We start from the raw sequence: 13,309 nt of genomic DNA on the forward strand, positions 1-13,309 counted from the left end.
ATGTTCTCTTCCTTAAAGCCACCTCAGACAACAGATTTTTCACCCAATTAGAGGAAAATTGGTGCTTGAGGGACTATAAGAGAACCATACTACTGCCCAGTTGCTCTCCCCCCACACACACACACCTTTTTGGGGGGAAAAAGTCCACACACAAGGGCTGAAAAACCTATTTTGGCCACACATACATATAGAAATGTGTATTCAAAACATCCAAGCTAATATGGTTTTCCTCTTTCTGCAAATTTCTTTACAGTTCTGGTAATTATCTCACAACATTTTTGAAGACTGTAAGCATCCCCTTTTTCCTGAAAACCACGTTTGAGGCACATGAAGTTTCAGTTAGGATTGGGAATACCTGCCAGGAAGTTTTCATTCACATTTCAACAAATAAGGCTGAGTTGTTTCGCAAAAGAACAAAGTATTCTGACAAATTTCAGCAATTTCCTATCGTCTTTTGTTTCACAACTCTATTTAATGGGAAACAAAGAAAAGCAAAACTTCCAAATCATTGGTGAGCCTTAATGAGAACCGTGTTATTTCTGAGTGTTGGTGCCAAGAAAAAGGTTGAAGTGCAAATTTTTGTGTTTGGGATGGCCTGTGAAGGGCTTCTTGAGAATGGAAGGTACCTGTGTCACTGAAACTCATTGGCTAAGTCTTTTACAGTCACCACCAGAGAATCAAATGACATTTTACTCATGTGAGTTCCTTTTTCTGATCACGGTTATTACTTGATCTTAAGGACAAAGAAGGGTCCCAGACTTGGCTTTTGTAGCATTTGTAACATTAGGTTCATTTGTGTTCAAGAAATATTTAGAGTGTTCAAGAAACATTTAGATGTTGTACTGAGGGACGTGATTTAGTGGGGAAATACTGGTGGTAGGTGGATGGTTGGACTGGATGATCTTGGTGGTCTTTTCCAACCTTGGTGATTCTATGATTCTCACTCAATTACGCTCACGCATTTGAGAGGAAAAATGAAAACATGAGCTTATATAATCAAATATCATTTGCCTCATATTGCTTTGAGCAACCTAATCTATCTGTAGGTGCCCCTGTTCGTCGCAGGGGAGTTGGACTAGGTGGCCTTTAAGAGTCCCTTCCAACTCAAACAATTCCATGACTCTGTATGATACAGAATAGTTCATACCATGTGAGCTTCAGCGCAATAGTCAAACCCTTGTGTAAGGACTCTGGCAGAACGACTGCCAGAAGAGCAGCAAGCTTCTGTCCTGCTCCAGGCACTGACACAGCAGATTGCTACTGGTGTGACTGGAGAGGACTTGAGACGCTCATCCCAGTGCAGCCCTACAGCCTGGCAAACAGCGATGAAACCTCAAGAGAGGGACTCCCCAAGTGTCAAAGTACCACTGAACTTTGACAGTTCCTGCTCTTGGGCTCCGCACCCACTACAGTGCAGGGCCGGGAGCCAGACTGTAGGGGTATGGCAGCAAAGGTTTGGCAGCGCACCGAGGGATCGGGAGGGAGAAAAGGGCAGGGGCAAGAGGACAGTCCAACACTTTCAACTCCATAGAACAGGACAGAGTTTAGAAATACAGCTCACGGAGAGGCACCATCGCTACAGGCAGCCCAAACCACACACTGCTGCAGCGCACAGGCAGAGCATTCCATACTTGGTGTTCATTTTTATTTTTTTAATGAAAAACCTGATGCAAGCATGTGTTTTTCAAGACAAACTGAACAGAGGAGCTGGTTAGTGCATCTATTGCTGCGCTGTTCAAAATGGCAGGAGCCAGATCACAAAAGCCACACGGTACATCATTTATAGCAAGGTTCCTGCAGCCAATACTGTGTCTCTTTTCAGCCAGCTGATTGCATAAGCATATTCTACAACATGTAAAGCAACAAACTGAGATTTAGCTTTTCTTGCTCTGTACTAATCCCTCTATGGCAACCTCTACCAAAGCTTATTACTGGAATAACTTCTCCAGCTCCATGGCTAATGGTTGATACCACGAAAGGACTCAAACCTCCATTAACAGGCATAGTTAAGTTTAATTCTTCAGCAAAAGATCATAAATACTTTGCACCTGCAGCACCACTTAATATTTGCCTGAGAGGAGGCAAGGGATGATGCAAAACCCAGAATTTCATCTTTGAAACCAAGCTTAGATGCAGCTAAACATGTTTTCTGCTGACATTTCCCTATTTTGGATTCTAGGTATGTAGACGTGATTACAGTGTTAGAAATGCCGTACTTGGTTTTACTTCAGCTATTCCTTCCTCCTTAAAATGTGAGGGAACTGCAGCTGGCTTTCTTTTTCCCTATGGAAAACGTGATGCTCCATGTTGATGCAGCAGACAACATAGCCCAAGTCAAGTCACAACCTAAAATATCAATTATTATAACATTCAGAAAGGTGCCAGCATTTACAAATATACAGGATTAGTGACCCTAGCTCCCTTTAATAATCAAAAGGAAAAAGGAGAGGTATAACTATGGCCACATAGCTTTCCTTGGGAAAACAACTGCTGAGACAATGACAGTGCATTAGTTTAATTCTTTTGGAAGGGTAAGCAGATCTGTGGAAGCTCCCCATACAGGAAAACAACCTGGTTTTGGTTTCATTCCAAGTCCTTCCTTCAACAGGGCTTCCTTTGAAAACCACCTTCTTTAGTGCAGGGTACCAGCATCAAGTTGAAGGAAACAAAAACAAACTGGAACACCTTCATCAACACCCAGGAGAGGTTCTCAAGAATACAACGTGTACGTTTCTGAGCAAAAAGAAGGAATTGCAATGTGAAATATGGATCATTCTTCACAAAATTCCTATCAGGAGAAACACGCCGAGAAAGGAACTAAGCAGGCAAAGAGGCAGGAACAGTGCAGCACAACTACAACTTTAATCTTTATAAGAGTACAGAGTTGAAAATTACACTTTCTTCTCTTTCCCACCTTTCCATTCTCTATCCCATCGCTTCCTAATTTTCCCCTAAAAAGGGAACGATTTCTTTGTTAGTAGTTTGACTTCCCTTCCTTGAAGCGCTCCCTTAGGCCCCAGTTCCATAAAGCACTCACACATACACCTCTCTTCAGCCTGTTCCTATTCACAGCAACATTTAAGTGTATATACTTGAATGCTGTTTTGAATAGGGATGTTTTTATTTAACCAGAGCGGGGGGGTGGTGCAGTGGTAATACTTGTGTGGTCTTTCCGTGGGGGGGGAGGACGTACAACATACATCATCTTGTTCCCCATTTAAAGGCAGTTTTAGCAGCAGTCAGTGACTGACACATGGGTAAAATCTTAAGCAGTAGCTTAACCACAGACGTGTGTAGTGGTAAGAAATCCCACGACATGCAAAAGGGGAAGCTCTGAAGTCACTGCTGAATGCCAGTTGAAGCAGCTTTACAAGGTCAGTCCGACTTGTAAGTTTTCCCTTCTGATGCTCCTAATGCCATTAAGCAAATTTGCTTCTTTAATTAGAATTATACAAAGGTAAAGAGAGATCGAGAAGACAATACAAAAACGTATAAAGAATGGGAAAACCTACAGACTTTGGAAAACAGGATTCTGGAAAATCAAAATGTTTATATTTTATTTTTCGTTGTAGGCTTTCACTTTTTTATCCCTTTGAAATACATTTAGTTTTAAATTAGAGATCAAACTAATACATGTTCTTTAAACAGACATAAAAATGCAGACATTACACCATAGGATCCATCATTTAAATATCCCGATAATTGAACGGTTAAAGTGACGCTGAATAATGCGAGGATAAAATGCTTTGATAAAAAGATGCCGTGGCTCTAAGGAAAATGCGGATTAGAGAATTGAGAGCGAAGCAGGTGATGCTTTAGTCTGAATCTGAACTGTCTTGCTTGTTGGTATGGTACTGGCTGACTGCTTCTTCCAAAGGAGCCATTGTACCATCCGGCCGCACTCCCATTGGCTTTATAAGCTCATCTCTGTAAGAGATTGAAAAAAAAAAAGAGAATATACATTAGCATATGTACACATATCAATTCACATGTGTATAATACAATCGCATACAGTATATGCTTTAGTACATAATAAGCCTTTAAAAGGAAGTTATTTCAGCTGAAGCCTTCTGTTTTGAAGGAAGAGGAACAAAAAACCTTCCAAAATAGGTGGGAGGGGAAGAGCAGGACAGATAAAGACCTCATTCATGTAGGCCAAACCTCCTTAGCCAATTAAAGACACCATGAAAAGTCAGTGCCTAATAGGCTCAAGGCAAGGAGCAGGCTCACCGTTTTAAATACACAAGCTAGCTTTTCTTCTGAGAGTTCTCAGCCAGCCATTCCCACCTAGAATTTCACCTGCCATTCTGGCCCGTAAGTGCGCACGCAATTAAAATAACGACGTGATGCACATTCCTCTTGCTGCAGGAAATAACTCGGTGAAGAGAGCAGACTGCCTACACCGCTGCCAGGGGTGTGCAAGTACTTGTTGATTCATTTTAAAAAGCTGACTGATTCTAATACTACTGCTTTTGTTTGCAGCAGTTTAATTACAGGATTGACAGCCATTTTAATCTCTTCAAAGCTCTAAAGGCCTCTCAAAGCTAATCCAATTATATCTACTCCACAAGCTACAGCCTCATCTAAGAGATGATTAATTATTGATTAAGCCAATCAGAAAGTATTAGCAAAGATTTCTTTAATCCTTACTTTTTTATCACCTCATTTATACGTGGATTATAGCAAAACCTGTGAGGGCAAAGATAACGTTTTGATTTTCTCCTGGAAAAAAAAGGGGGGGGGGGGGAGAATACCTCAAAATATTCAGGAGTCACCTTAAATAAAGGAGCAGAGGTTTGATGTGAGGTTTGATGTCCATTCACCCCCCACTTAAAAGGCAGCCCAGTAAAACTCAGGCGATTTAACACAATGTTGCCCTTCCCCTGCTCCCCCCGGGCCACGGACAGTAAAACCGCACCGCTCTGTGGGGAGGACAAAAGCATCTCACCGACTCTCTGCTGGTCTGCACTTCTACCTTGGCTGCAAAGAAGGGACAGACATTGGTCGTACACAGCTGGCAACCTAACCTTAACACAATAGAAACAGCAGGAAAGGCAACATCTGAATTACATGGCATGCATAAGCTAGATACAGCACAGCGAAGCAGCAGTTGAAGTCTCCAAGAGTCCTTTTTTTGCTCAAGAAAAGAAAACCATCTATTTGCACAGATGCGGCCATCAGATACTGCAGCGCTAAGCTCACAGATCCCACTGCCTGCAGCACCTCTAAACATGAGAAACTGGCCCCGGAGGAACCGGTCTGGTTTGGCCAACCACGTCTGGGTGGGCAGCTGGGAGCCAGGGAAGGACTTCTGTTAGGACCATCATCCATCTCTAAACAGGCATCTAAACAGAGCTGGTACGCTGCGCTTCAGGTCTGAGAACTCCTCGTCCTCAAGTAGTACAGGCTATAGCATGTACATTCTACCCAAATCACTTTCCATGCCCCCTAAGCTGAGGGGATCCTAAATTTCTGCTTTAAAAAACACAGCGCTTAGGTTGCAACACTCAGCGCTGCGGCCAGAAGTCAAGAAACCATTTATTAGCCACTTACGATTTGCTACTGGTAACAGCCAGCAAAGGATCAAAGGTGCAGTTCAGAAAAAGGGAAAAAACACAAAAATGACCCAAGAGGAACATTCCTGGTCAGAACAATATTGCTACTGAAGGACACAGACACAGGCTTAAGAATGAAAACCACTTGGAGAACATGGGCCAGTTTTGCATTATCCCACAGCAGCTTTGGTGCAACTTCCCAGAGCCAATGCCGATAAAGCAAAGTGAAAGCTGGAGAGCAAGTGACACAGTGTAAAGGTGTGAACACCTAACTTTGGTCCTGTCTGCAACGTTTTTGCTGTGGAACACATGCTGGCTAAACTGGGCTTTCTGATCACAACACAACTTAGGGACTGGCGGTTGCAAGCACTGAGCTAACTTCACAAACCTCAGAGAAATACAAGCAAGTTTTCTCACCTCTTAATCCTCCATCTCCCCACATACGGATACTTCTACCTGTAAATATTGTCAAGAAGTCTTTCCTCACCATTTGTCAACTATAAGACAAAGCCCTTTCTCTGTACCTCGCCTTCACAATTCACTTTTACATCATGCTACAAATGCTCCAGAACATAAGACAAACTTCTCATCTCTCCCAATGAATTGTCTAAGGAGATGCTGAACACCAGATGCAACAGCTGAGACAAATCCTTACATACAGGTGTTGGCTTTGTTTTTTTTTTTTTTTTTGGTGTGTCAGTTTTTGAGGATAAGCACGTGGAGTTTCGTGTGACAATGCAACTCAGAAGTCTGAGGCAGTGCAGTGCACTTGTGCAGTTTTCATGGTACTGAAGCTCTGACAACAGGGGGCAGCTGAGGATGTTTGCTGTTTAAGGTGAAATACAAGTGGCACAGCAATCCCGTAAAACTGGCACTTACACTCCCAGAAATTATTTCATTCCTTAGACACTTCAGTAGGGTAGAAGAGAGATCACCTCAGCCCAGTAGGTGGCAGCGTGAATACTTCTGCATCCACCAAGTCACATCTAAGTACATAATATGAATATTTACACATATTTGAACATCCTCATGTGACCTCCAATGCACTCAAATAACCCTTCCTGCAACATTCGTTTTTCTAATGCAAACAAAGCATTCTATTCAAGCATACTTAGAACCACACCATAATTAAACAGTTGGTAAAGTGCATTCTCTTCTTCCACTTGCAGATCTCCCAAGAGTCCCTTCAAATATATCCATACAAGGTCTAGCTTCCTGCTTGCCATTTAGCTTGATAACGACTCAAAAATCACTCCCTTGTTTTGAAGGCTGACTCTTTCTTGTCTGCTCTGCGTACTATAGGACAGTATTGACACATGGAATTAATGATGGTGTCTGTAATGAAACAGCCATCATGCAAACACCAGCCTGCTCCTTTGATAAAATGGCACGTTAGGGACCTATTCACCTCCTTATAATTGAGTACCACATAATAGTTCTGATCCTTTCATGTAACATTATTTTGTTCTATGATTAGAAAGGGGAAGCAAAAAAAAAAACAACCTATGTAACGTTGCTTTCTTCATTCATCCTATGATTAATTTTGTGTTTTTAATGAGTATGGTTGCTTATTTAGGCAGGTTCTCTTACACACTTGTTTTGTTGACTTCTGTTGAATGTACAACAAAACCCAAGCTGTGATAATTGGAGACCATTTCATCAGCAAAAGGATTCTTGCTATTAATACAAGGTTGGCTTGGAAAAAGCATCCTGACATTTTAAATTAGTCAATTAATATACAATTCTACCTACCTTTTATAATAGAAAAAATGTTAGCATATTTCTTCAAACATTTTAATTAACAGAAACTATTCCCAACAGTCTATGATATAAACAGACAGAATACCATACAACAATGATTTAAGTTGGCCGCCTTTGATGTTTTGTAGAAGAAATAAATAATAGAGGTTGGGTTAAATCTGTTTGCAGACTTGGAGATGCGCACCACATGTAGGGGACACTGATTTACAGCTACCCAACAATTCTCAACGAGCCAGCATCTGCCCTTACTGCAGGCAAAGCCCATGAAGTCACTTCAGGGCCAAGCTCAGGCACTCAGCAACCTAAGTAACATCTACACCTTCCAAGCGCTGCAGCAGAAAATATTAATGAGGGTGAAAATCTTGATAATTTACACATATTTAATACTTTCAAAAAGTAATCGCATCCAGCCAAATATGAGCAAAAGTTTAGTGTCTATAAAAGCTTTTGTAGAACTCAAGTCCATGTTAGTTTGGGCAGAGTAAATGGGTTCACAAGCAATTTTCAGCTTTCCTCCATATATTTTGATAAAACTAGGTGATTATTTTTAATTTAGCCTTATTGAGGGTCAGTTACCTCACAAACAGGCCTAAGTACCAGTAACCTAACAGAAAACAGAAGCCTTGAAAACATGACCTGTAACAACCCAAAGCATGGAACAATTTAACAGCACCTCAAAATAGTTTCAATTCTTCAGTGCCAATGATCAAAATTGAAGAGAAATCTGGAGAGCAAAAATCCACTGTCGTCTTACGGAACAAGGGGAAAAAATACCACTTTATTACTTACAATAAGCCCATACAAAAGGGAACTGTAAACAGAGAGCAGCCATTAATGAAAGGCTATATATCTGCATTGAAGTAGTACTGCTTTGCAAATTTGTTTTCTGAGGATTTCAATCTGTCCCTCAGGTAACTTTTCAAAAATTATAAAAGCCAGTCATTAGAAGTCTGAAACAACCCAATGACAGACTGCCTTGACTACCCTCAATTGAAAAGGGAAGTGAGTTTGTCAGTCCTTCAACTGTTTTCCATACCTTTCTCTAGTAAAAGCAAGCTATCGCAGCACCTTCAGGGGTCACGCCAACAAAACCACCCCACAGTAATCACTACACTAAAAAGCAAACAAACATACAGCAGAAAGAGTTGCAGCCCTGAAGAGCTCGCAGTCCCAGTACTACAGAAGGAACTGCAGGTGGATGCAATGCGACAAAGCCCAAGGTGAAAGAATGCTACTGGCCAAGAGGAGGACACCAGGCACCAGCTGCTTCGATACTGTCAGTTTTTAGCAGGCAACACAGCAGCTGTCTCCAGCCCTCCAAACCAAAGAGGCTTGTAGGCTACAGTAATGCCATTTGGACTTTTTGTGCAACTGCTATCCTGACAACAACTGACTTGTCTTCAGTTTTTGTTTCTCTCCATCTTCCCTTTAGAGAAAAAAATAGTTGTAGATCATTTAGTTATTTCACTATGCTATTCCTAATGCTCAGCATCTTAATTCTCTACCTCATGCAGCAATCATTTGGTTTTACATAACAGTTTAACTAGAATTGCATGTGCATTCTATTTTCCTCTATTAAGAAGACTGTAACTTATGACACTTGCTTCCCATACCAATAATGTGGATAAAACTATTAAATTACTTCACTGATTGAGTCGTCTCCAAATTCTTCCCTGCTCACACTCCGGTTTATACTTCAGGCTCTGCCAGCTAATATGAAATCCAGAATCACCCACAGCATTTGCTGTTTTCATAATCCTTAGCAGAGAGGTAAAAACATTTAGTTGGCTGAAATTTCTCTCAAGAGAACTTGTTATTGGAGTAGTCACCGACTCCACAAAACACAAACATTTCTATCCTCCAGTTCATCCCCTTGTTTGAAAAATGATTCACTTGCAAATTTACCTACATTCCTACAGCTCAGATCAGAGGTGAATTAGTATTCCATAAGGCACTCCTTGAGAATGTAACACTTAGCTTACGCAGAAAACAAAACACAAGCAACCATTCCAGTATGTCTACAAGTATGGGGTGAATTAAACCCAACGAATTCTAGGCACATGAGTCAGAGAGTAAAACAGCTATAACCAACTATACAGGTCTGTTCCCTGAAAAAGAAAATAAAAATCATTTTCATGTACCAATAACATGTCACATGCCATACCAATTTATTTTATGGCATTACCATATCCATCTAGAACAAATGATAAAGCTTCCTTTGTAATCCAGTCCACACTTACTCTAATAAGTCCTTACGAATTCTTAATTGTATATTCCCTTTTAATTGCTCTAAGAGATAACTCATTTCTTCTGCTGACAGCTGTTTTCATGCAGTAATTGTTCTTCAGAATAGCAGCAACACATAAATAGTTACCATCAGATCCTGCTCACTGACTTGGGGTAAACAAGTACACTTGTCTTGCACTTTCTCATACATCAAAAGGAGAAATTCTTTTAATTATTCATCAGCCTACCCATTTAGTAGGCAGGTTCCATCAACACCTGATTCTGTCCAATCCTTTCCAAAAGGGGTTTCCTGTGAGGTCCTGTAAAATATCACTCTTCTCTTTGAAGTATTAAACATTCTTCTCTGCAGTGAACACGGCTCTAATTCTGTTGATTATAGCACTATTTGAAGCTGTAGACTTTAGTGAAGAGCAAGGAACCACGATGTAAGCTGCCTCCACGAAAAACAGCTACAATACAATACCTGGAAAGTTTATCAAACATGTTGACAAGCTTCATAGCTTCATATTCTTTTTGTTCTTCCGTCATTTCATCCATTGGATTGGGCATGGGTTCTTCTAAGTGACCAGTGATAAGGTTAATGCTGGAGGTGGAAAGATAATATAGTTTAACATTTCTACAGAAAAATGTATGTAAATTGCCTGTCTTCTTAAGAGGAGGAAAAAGCAACACACAGACACCACTAAGACTAATGCTGTCTGAATTGCACGTGAGAGCTCTTACTACGAATAGCCAGCCTTCATATTGATACTTCTGTAGTCTTTTCCTGTGATTCACAGTATTAGCCTCCTGTTGATGCACTGTGTAGTTCCTTGTTAACTACTCTAGTAGCACACAGTCCACTACAGTACTTGTTATGCTCTAAACCACACAAAAGTAGTTTGAGAGCAAGGTAATAACACTGTTAACGACAATGTCGTTAGTAATAATGACACACACGGGGAGCAGAGTAACAGATACATGATTGCAACTAATTTCCTACAGGCTTGGTTTTAAAAACACAGACCAAAAGGGAAGTTTTCTTACTGAGGAAGAAGCGTTGAATTAGTTCAGTTTCCTTCTCATGATCGTTTTTGCTCAAACCAAATTAGTACTACGCTGAGAATTTACAATCTCAGTTATTTTCACTGTTAAACCAAGTGAATGGTGATGCAGAGATGGTGAGTAACAAAAGCAGAGAATTAGTTCTAAAGCACATTTCCAGGAAAAATTATCTTTTCAAATTGCTTGACCACAAACAAAAAACAACACTGAAAATCAAATGCAACTGACATTTTGTCCTGAACGTTCCATTTAAGTGCTAGCTTTTAACTAAATAGATGCCAGTTTTACTTATATGCATATAACTGGCTATGAAGCTTCTGAAAGAGCAGAGACAAAAAAGGAAGAAATAATCCTGAAGTGCAGAAATCAATCTTCTGCTCTGCAAAACATTTCTGCCCTGCTTTGTTACTCTGGAAGAGTATCACCTCTGATACCTTCCTTTACTCTCGTTTCAACAAGTTCAGATTTTCAAGTCGCATTTAGATGGACAACGCACGTATTCTGAACCTCTAACATTGTGTTCCTAGGCCCCCCACGAACATTTTGAATTTTTCTTATTTCTTTTTGACAAGCATTTCATTCTTATGTAGTTCCAGCTACTGGGATTAAGTCATTATCAGAGTGGATTTTTCTTTTTTTTTTTTGAGCCATCCAACTGTAGTATTATGGATACTGGCTCCTCAGTAATTCAACCACGAGGGCAGGAAGAGATGGTAGTAGTTCATATAAACACATGTGATTCAACAACTGGCCATTTTGTAAAAGGTGAAACAAAATTGCGTCAAAACACCTCGACTGCAAGAGGAAGTGCAGAATTTAAAACAATACCATACTTGGGCTTTGCAGATTTGTATTCTTCAGTATCTGTATCTTCATCATCCGAGTACCAATGATCTCCTCTTCCCCCTGCTAACAGGCCCCTTGCTGCCAACAATCCTGCCGCGTTACCGTAGCCTGTATATTTTAACAAGCTGTCAACTGCAAAGAGCGATACAAAGAATTATTCAGCTGAGAATCAGCTACAAAACAAAAAGAGGCAAACGCACTAGTTACAGCAAGACTTTACGTAAAAGGGGGGAAAAAAAAGTGCATACCTCTCTCTTTACAAAGAACAAAAAGAAATTCTGCTGCAATTTGCTTTACTCCAAGGTCAACATGCGTCATAAGGCGCACAAGCTTGTTTCTCACTGTTGTGCCAACTTCTGGACGACTCGATACGTCTCTTAGAGGAGGCAGTACCTAGCAGCATAAAAAAAAGAGAACAGCAACATCAGATGAATGGAAATACTTAGCCAATCCTTGCAGAAACACAGTAAACAGAACAAGAAAATACTGGAGTGCTGCTACTTTAGAAAAGGGACTAATATCGACCCAACGGTGTTTACATGGACTAGCAATGAGTCTTCCTTCATCACATATTCAGCCCTTCTGGTCTGCCATCCTGGGCAAAGGGATACCAAACCCTGAGCACAGACCTGAGAAAGGACAACTATTAGCAGTTCAAGAGCACAAACGTCTGTCCCAAAATAGTTGGTCATAGGCAACGGCAACCTTATGTTCTTAGGTTCTTCTGTTCTGTTCAAGTTTCTGGCAAAAGCATTAAGAACAACAGCTTAAGGAGACCTACCTTAATATGATGCTTAATTTGTACAGAGCAGCAAATATACTGACAGTGAAAAAGCAGGAAACTAAGTCATATTGCAATCTCTAACAAAAGCGTCAGAAATTGTCTCTACGTGTAAAAAGGAAATTCATCCTTCTGCCAGATAACACTCCTTTGAAAGCTGAAGCTCATTTTCAAAGAGATTTTGGGGAAAATACTCTTTTTTAACATATCCTAAAATGCACTATTTTCTCATGAATATCATTACCATTGGTAACTTTAACCCTCAAGAAAGCCAGAAGGTACCTGATGTTTGGTTTGGCAACCTAACTTCAGCCTCCCTGTGTCTGTGCATTCAAAATCAAACCCCTCATTATTATTATTATCATTTTGCCCTCACAGGATGTGACATGACCTGCTAACAAACCTGAGCCCTAACACCACATATTTGGTAGTTTGAAGACTCCTGTACCAATTACAGATCACCCAGGTTTTACTAGCTAACAAAACCAAGCCTGTCACTAATTGTCATTAAGAATTGCAGGTCCTTTGTTTTCTAGGTATTTAAAATAAAACATTGTGTTCTGTACAAATTGACTGCACAGTTACTACTGAAATCAGACTCACTCAGAGCTGATACTTAACACAAACTAATGCTATGTATTGACTACTTTGAGAAAGAAAGGGCCTGTTTTTTTTTTTTTTCCAAATCTAAATACTCAAATAATTAGCAAAAACATTTTACTTTGTCCCTGCTTGCTTTCCCCAAAGGGGATAGCACCACGACCACCATTTCCCAGAGTGCTCTAAGAATGAATTAATGTTTTTAGAATAGTTGAACACTAATACCGTGATGAGTGCCACAGGACAGTCCATGAGGAAATTAATCATTCTGTCTTCAGATCAGAATTTGAATAGTGCACGCTAAATAAAGCCTAAGGCCAACACTTAACTATGAAGATAATTCAAAATATCAAACATCCGTTCATGCAGTTAGCAGCACCCATCCATTTTCTGCACTATGAGGCAGTGTTCCTGTGGGAAGAGACAACATCCAATTGCATCCTGACACCTAGTCACTGAGATGCAGTAAAAACAC

The 13,309-nt window shown here is 40.4% G+C and overlaps 1 protein-coding gene across 2 annotated transcripts in view; it reads right to left on the reverse strand.

Annotated features, from left to right (window-relative positions):
* The window catches only part of RIC8B (RIC8 guanine nucleotide exchange factor B), a 33,434-nt gene continuing 22,963 nt past the window's right edge, over positions 2,839–13,309 (reverse strand). For both annotated transcript variants that reach the window (XM_021386751.1, XM_021386760.1), the window contains 4 exons: positions 11,702–11,846; positions 11,441–11,585; positions 10,027–10,146; positions 2,839–3,927 (listed from right to left, as the gene is read on the reverse strand). In XM_021386751.1, coding sequence (XP_021242426.1) covers positions 3,816–3,927; positions 10,027–10,146; positions 11,441–11,585; positions 11,702–11,846 — 522 coding nt within the window. In that variant the 3' untranslated portion in view covers positions 2,839–3,815. The remainder of the gene's footprint in view (positions 3,928–10,026; positions 10,147–11,440; positions 11,586–11,701; positions 11,847–13,309) is intronic.

This window comes from Numida meleagris, chromosome 1 (genome assembly GCF_002078875.1).
Source record: "Numida meleagris isolate 19003 breed g44 Domestic line chromosome 1, NumMel1.0, whole genome shotgun sequence".
NCBI classification, from domain to species: Eukaryota; Metazoa; Chordata; class Aves; order Galliformes; family Numididae; genus Numida; species Numida meleagris.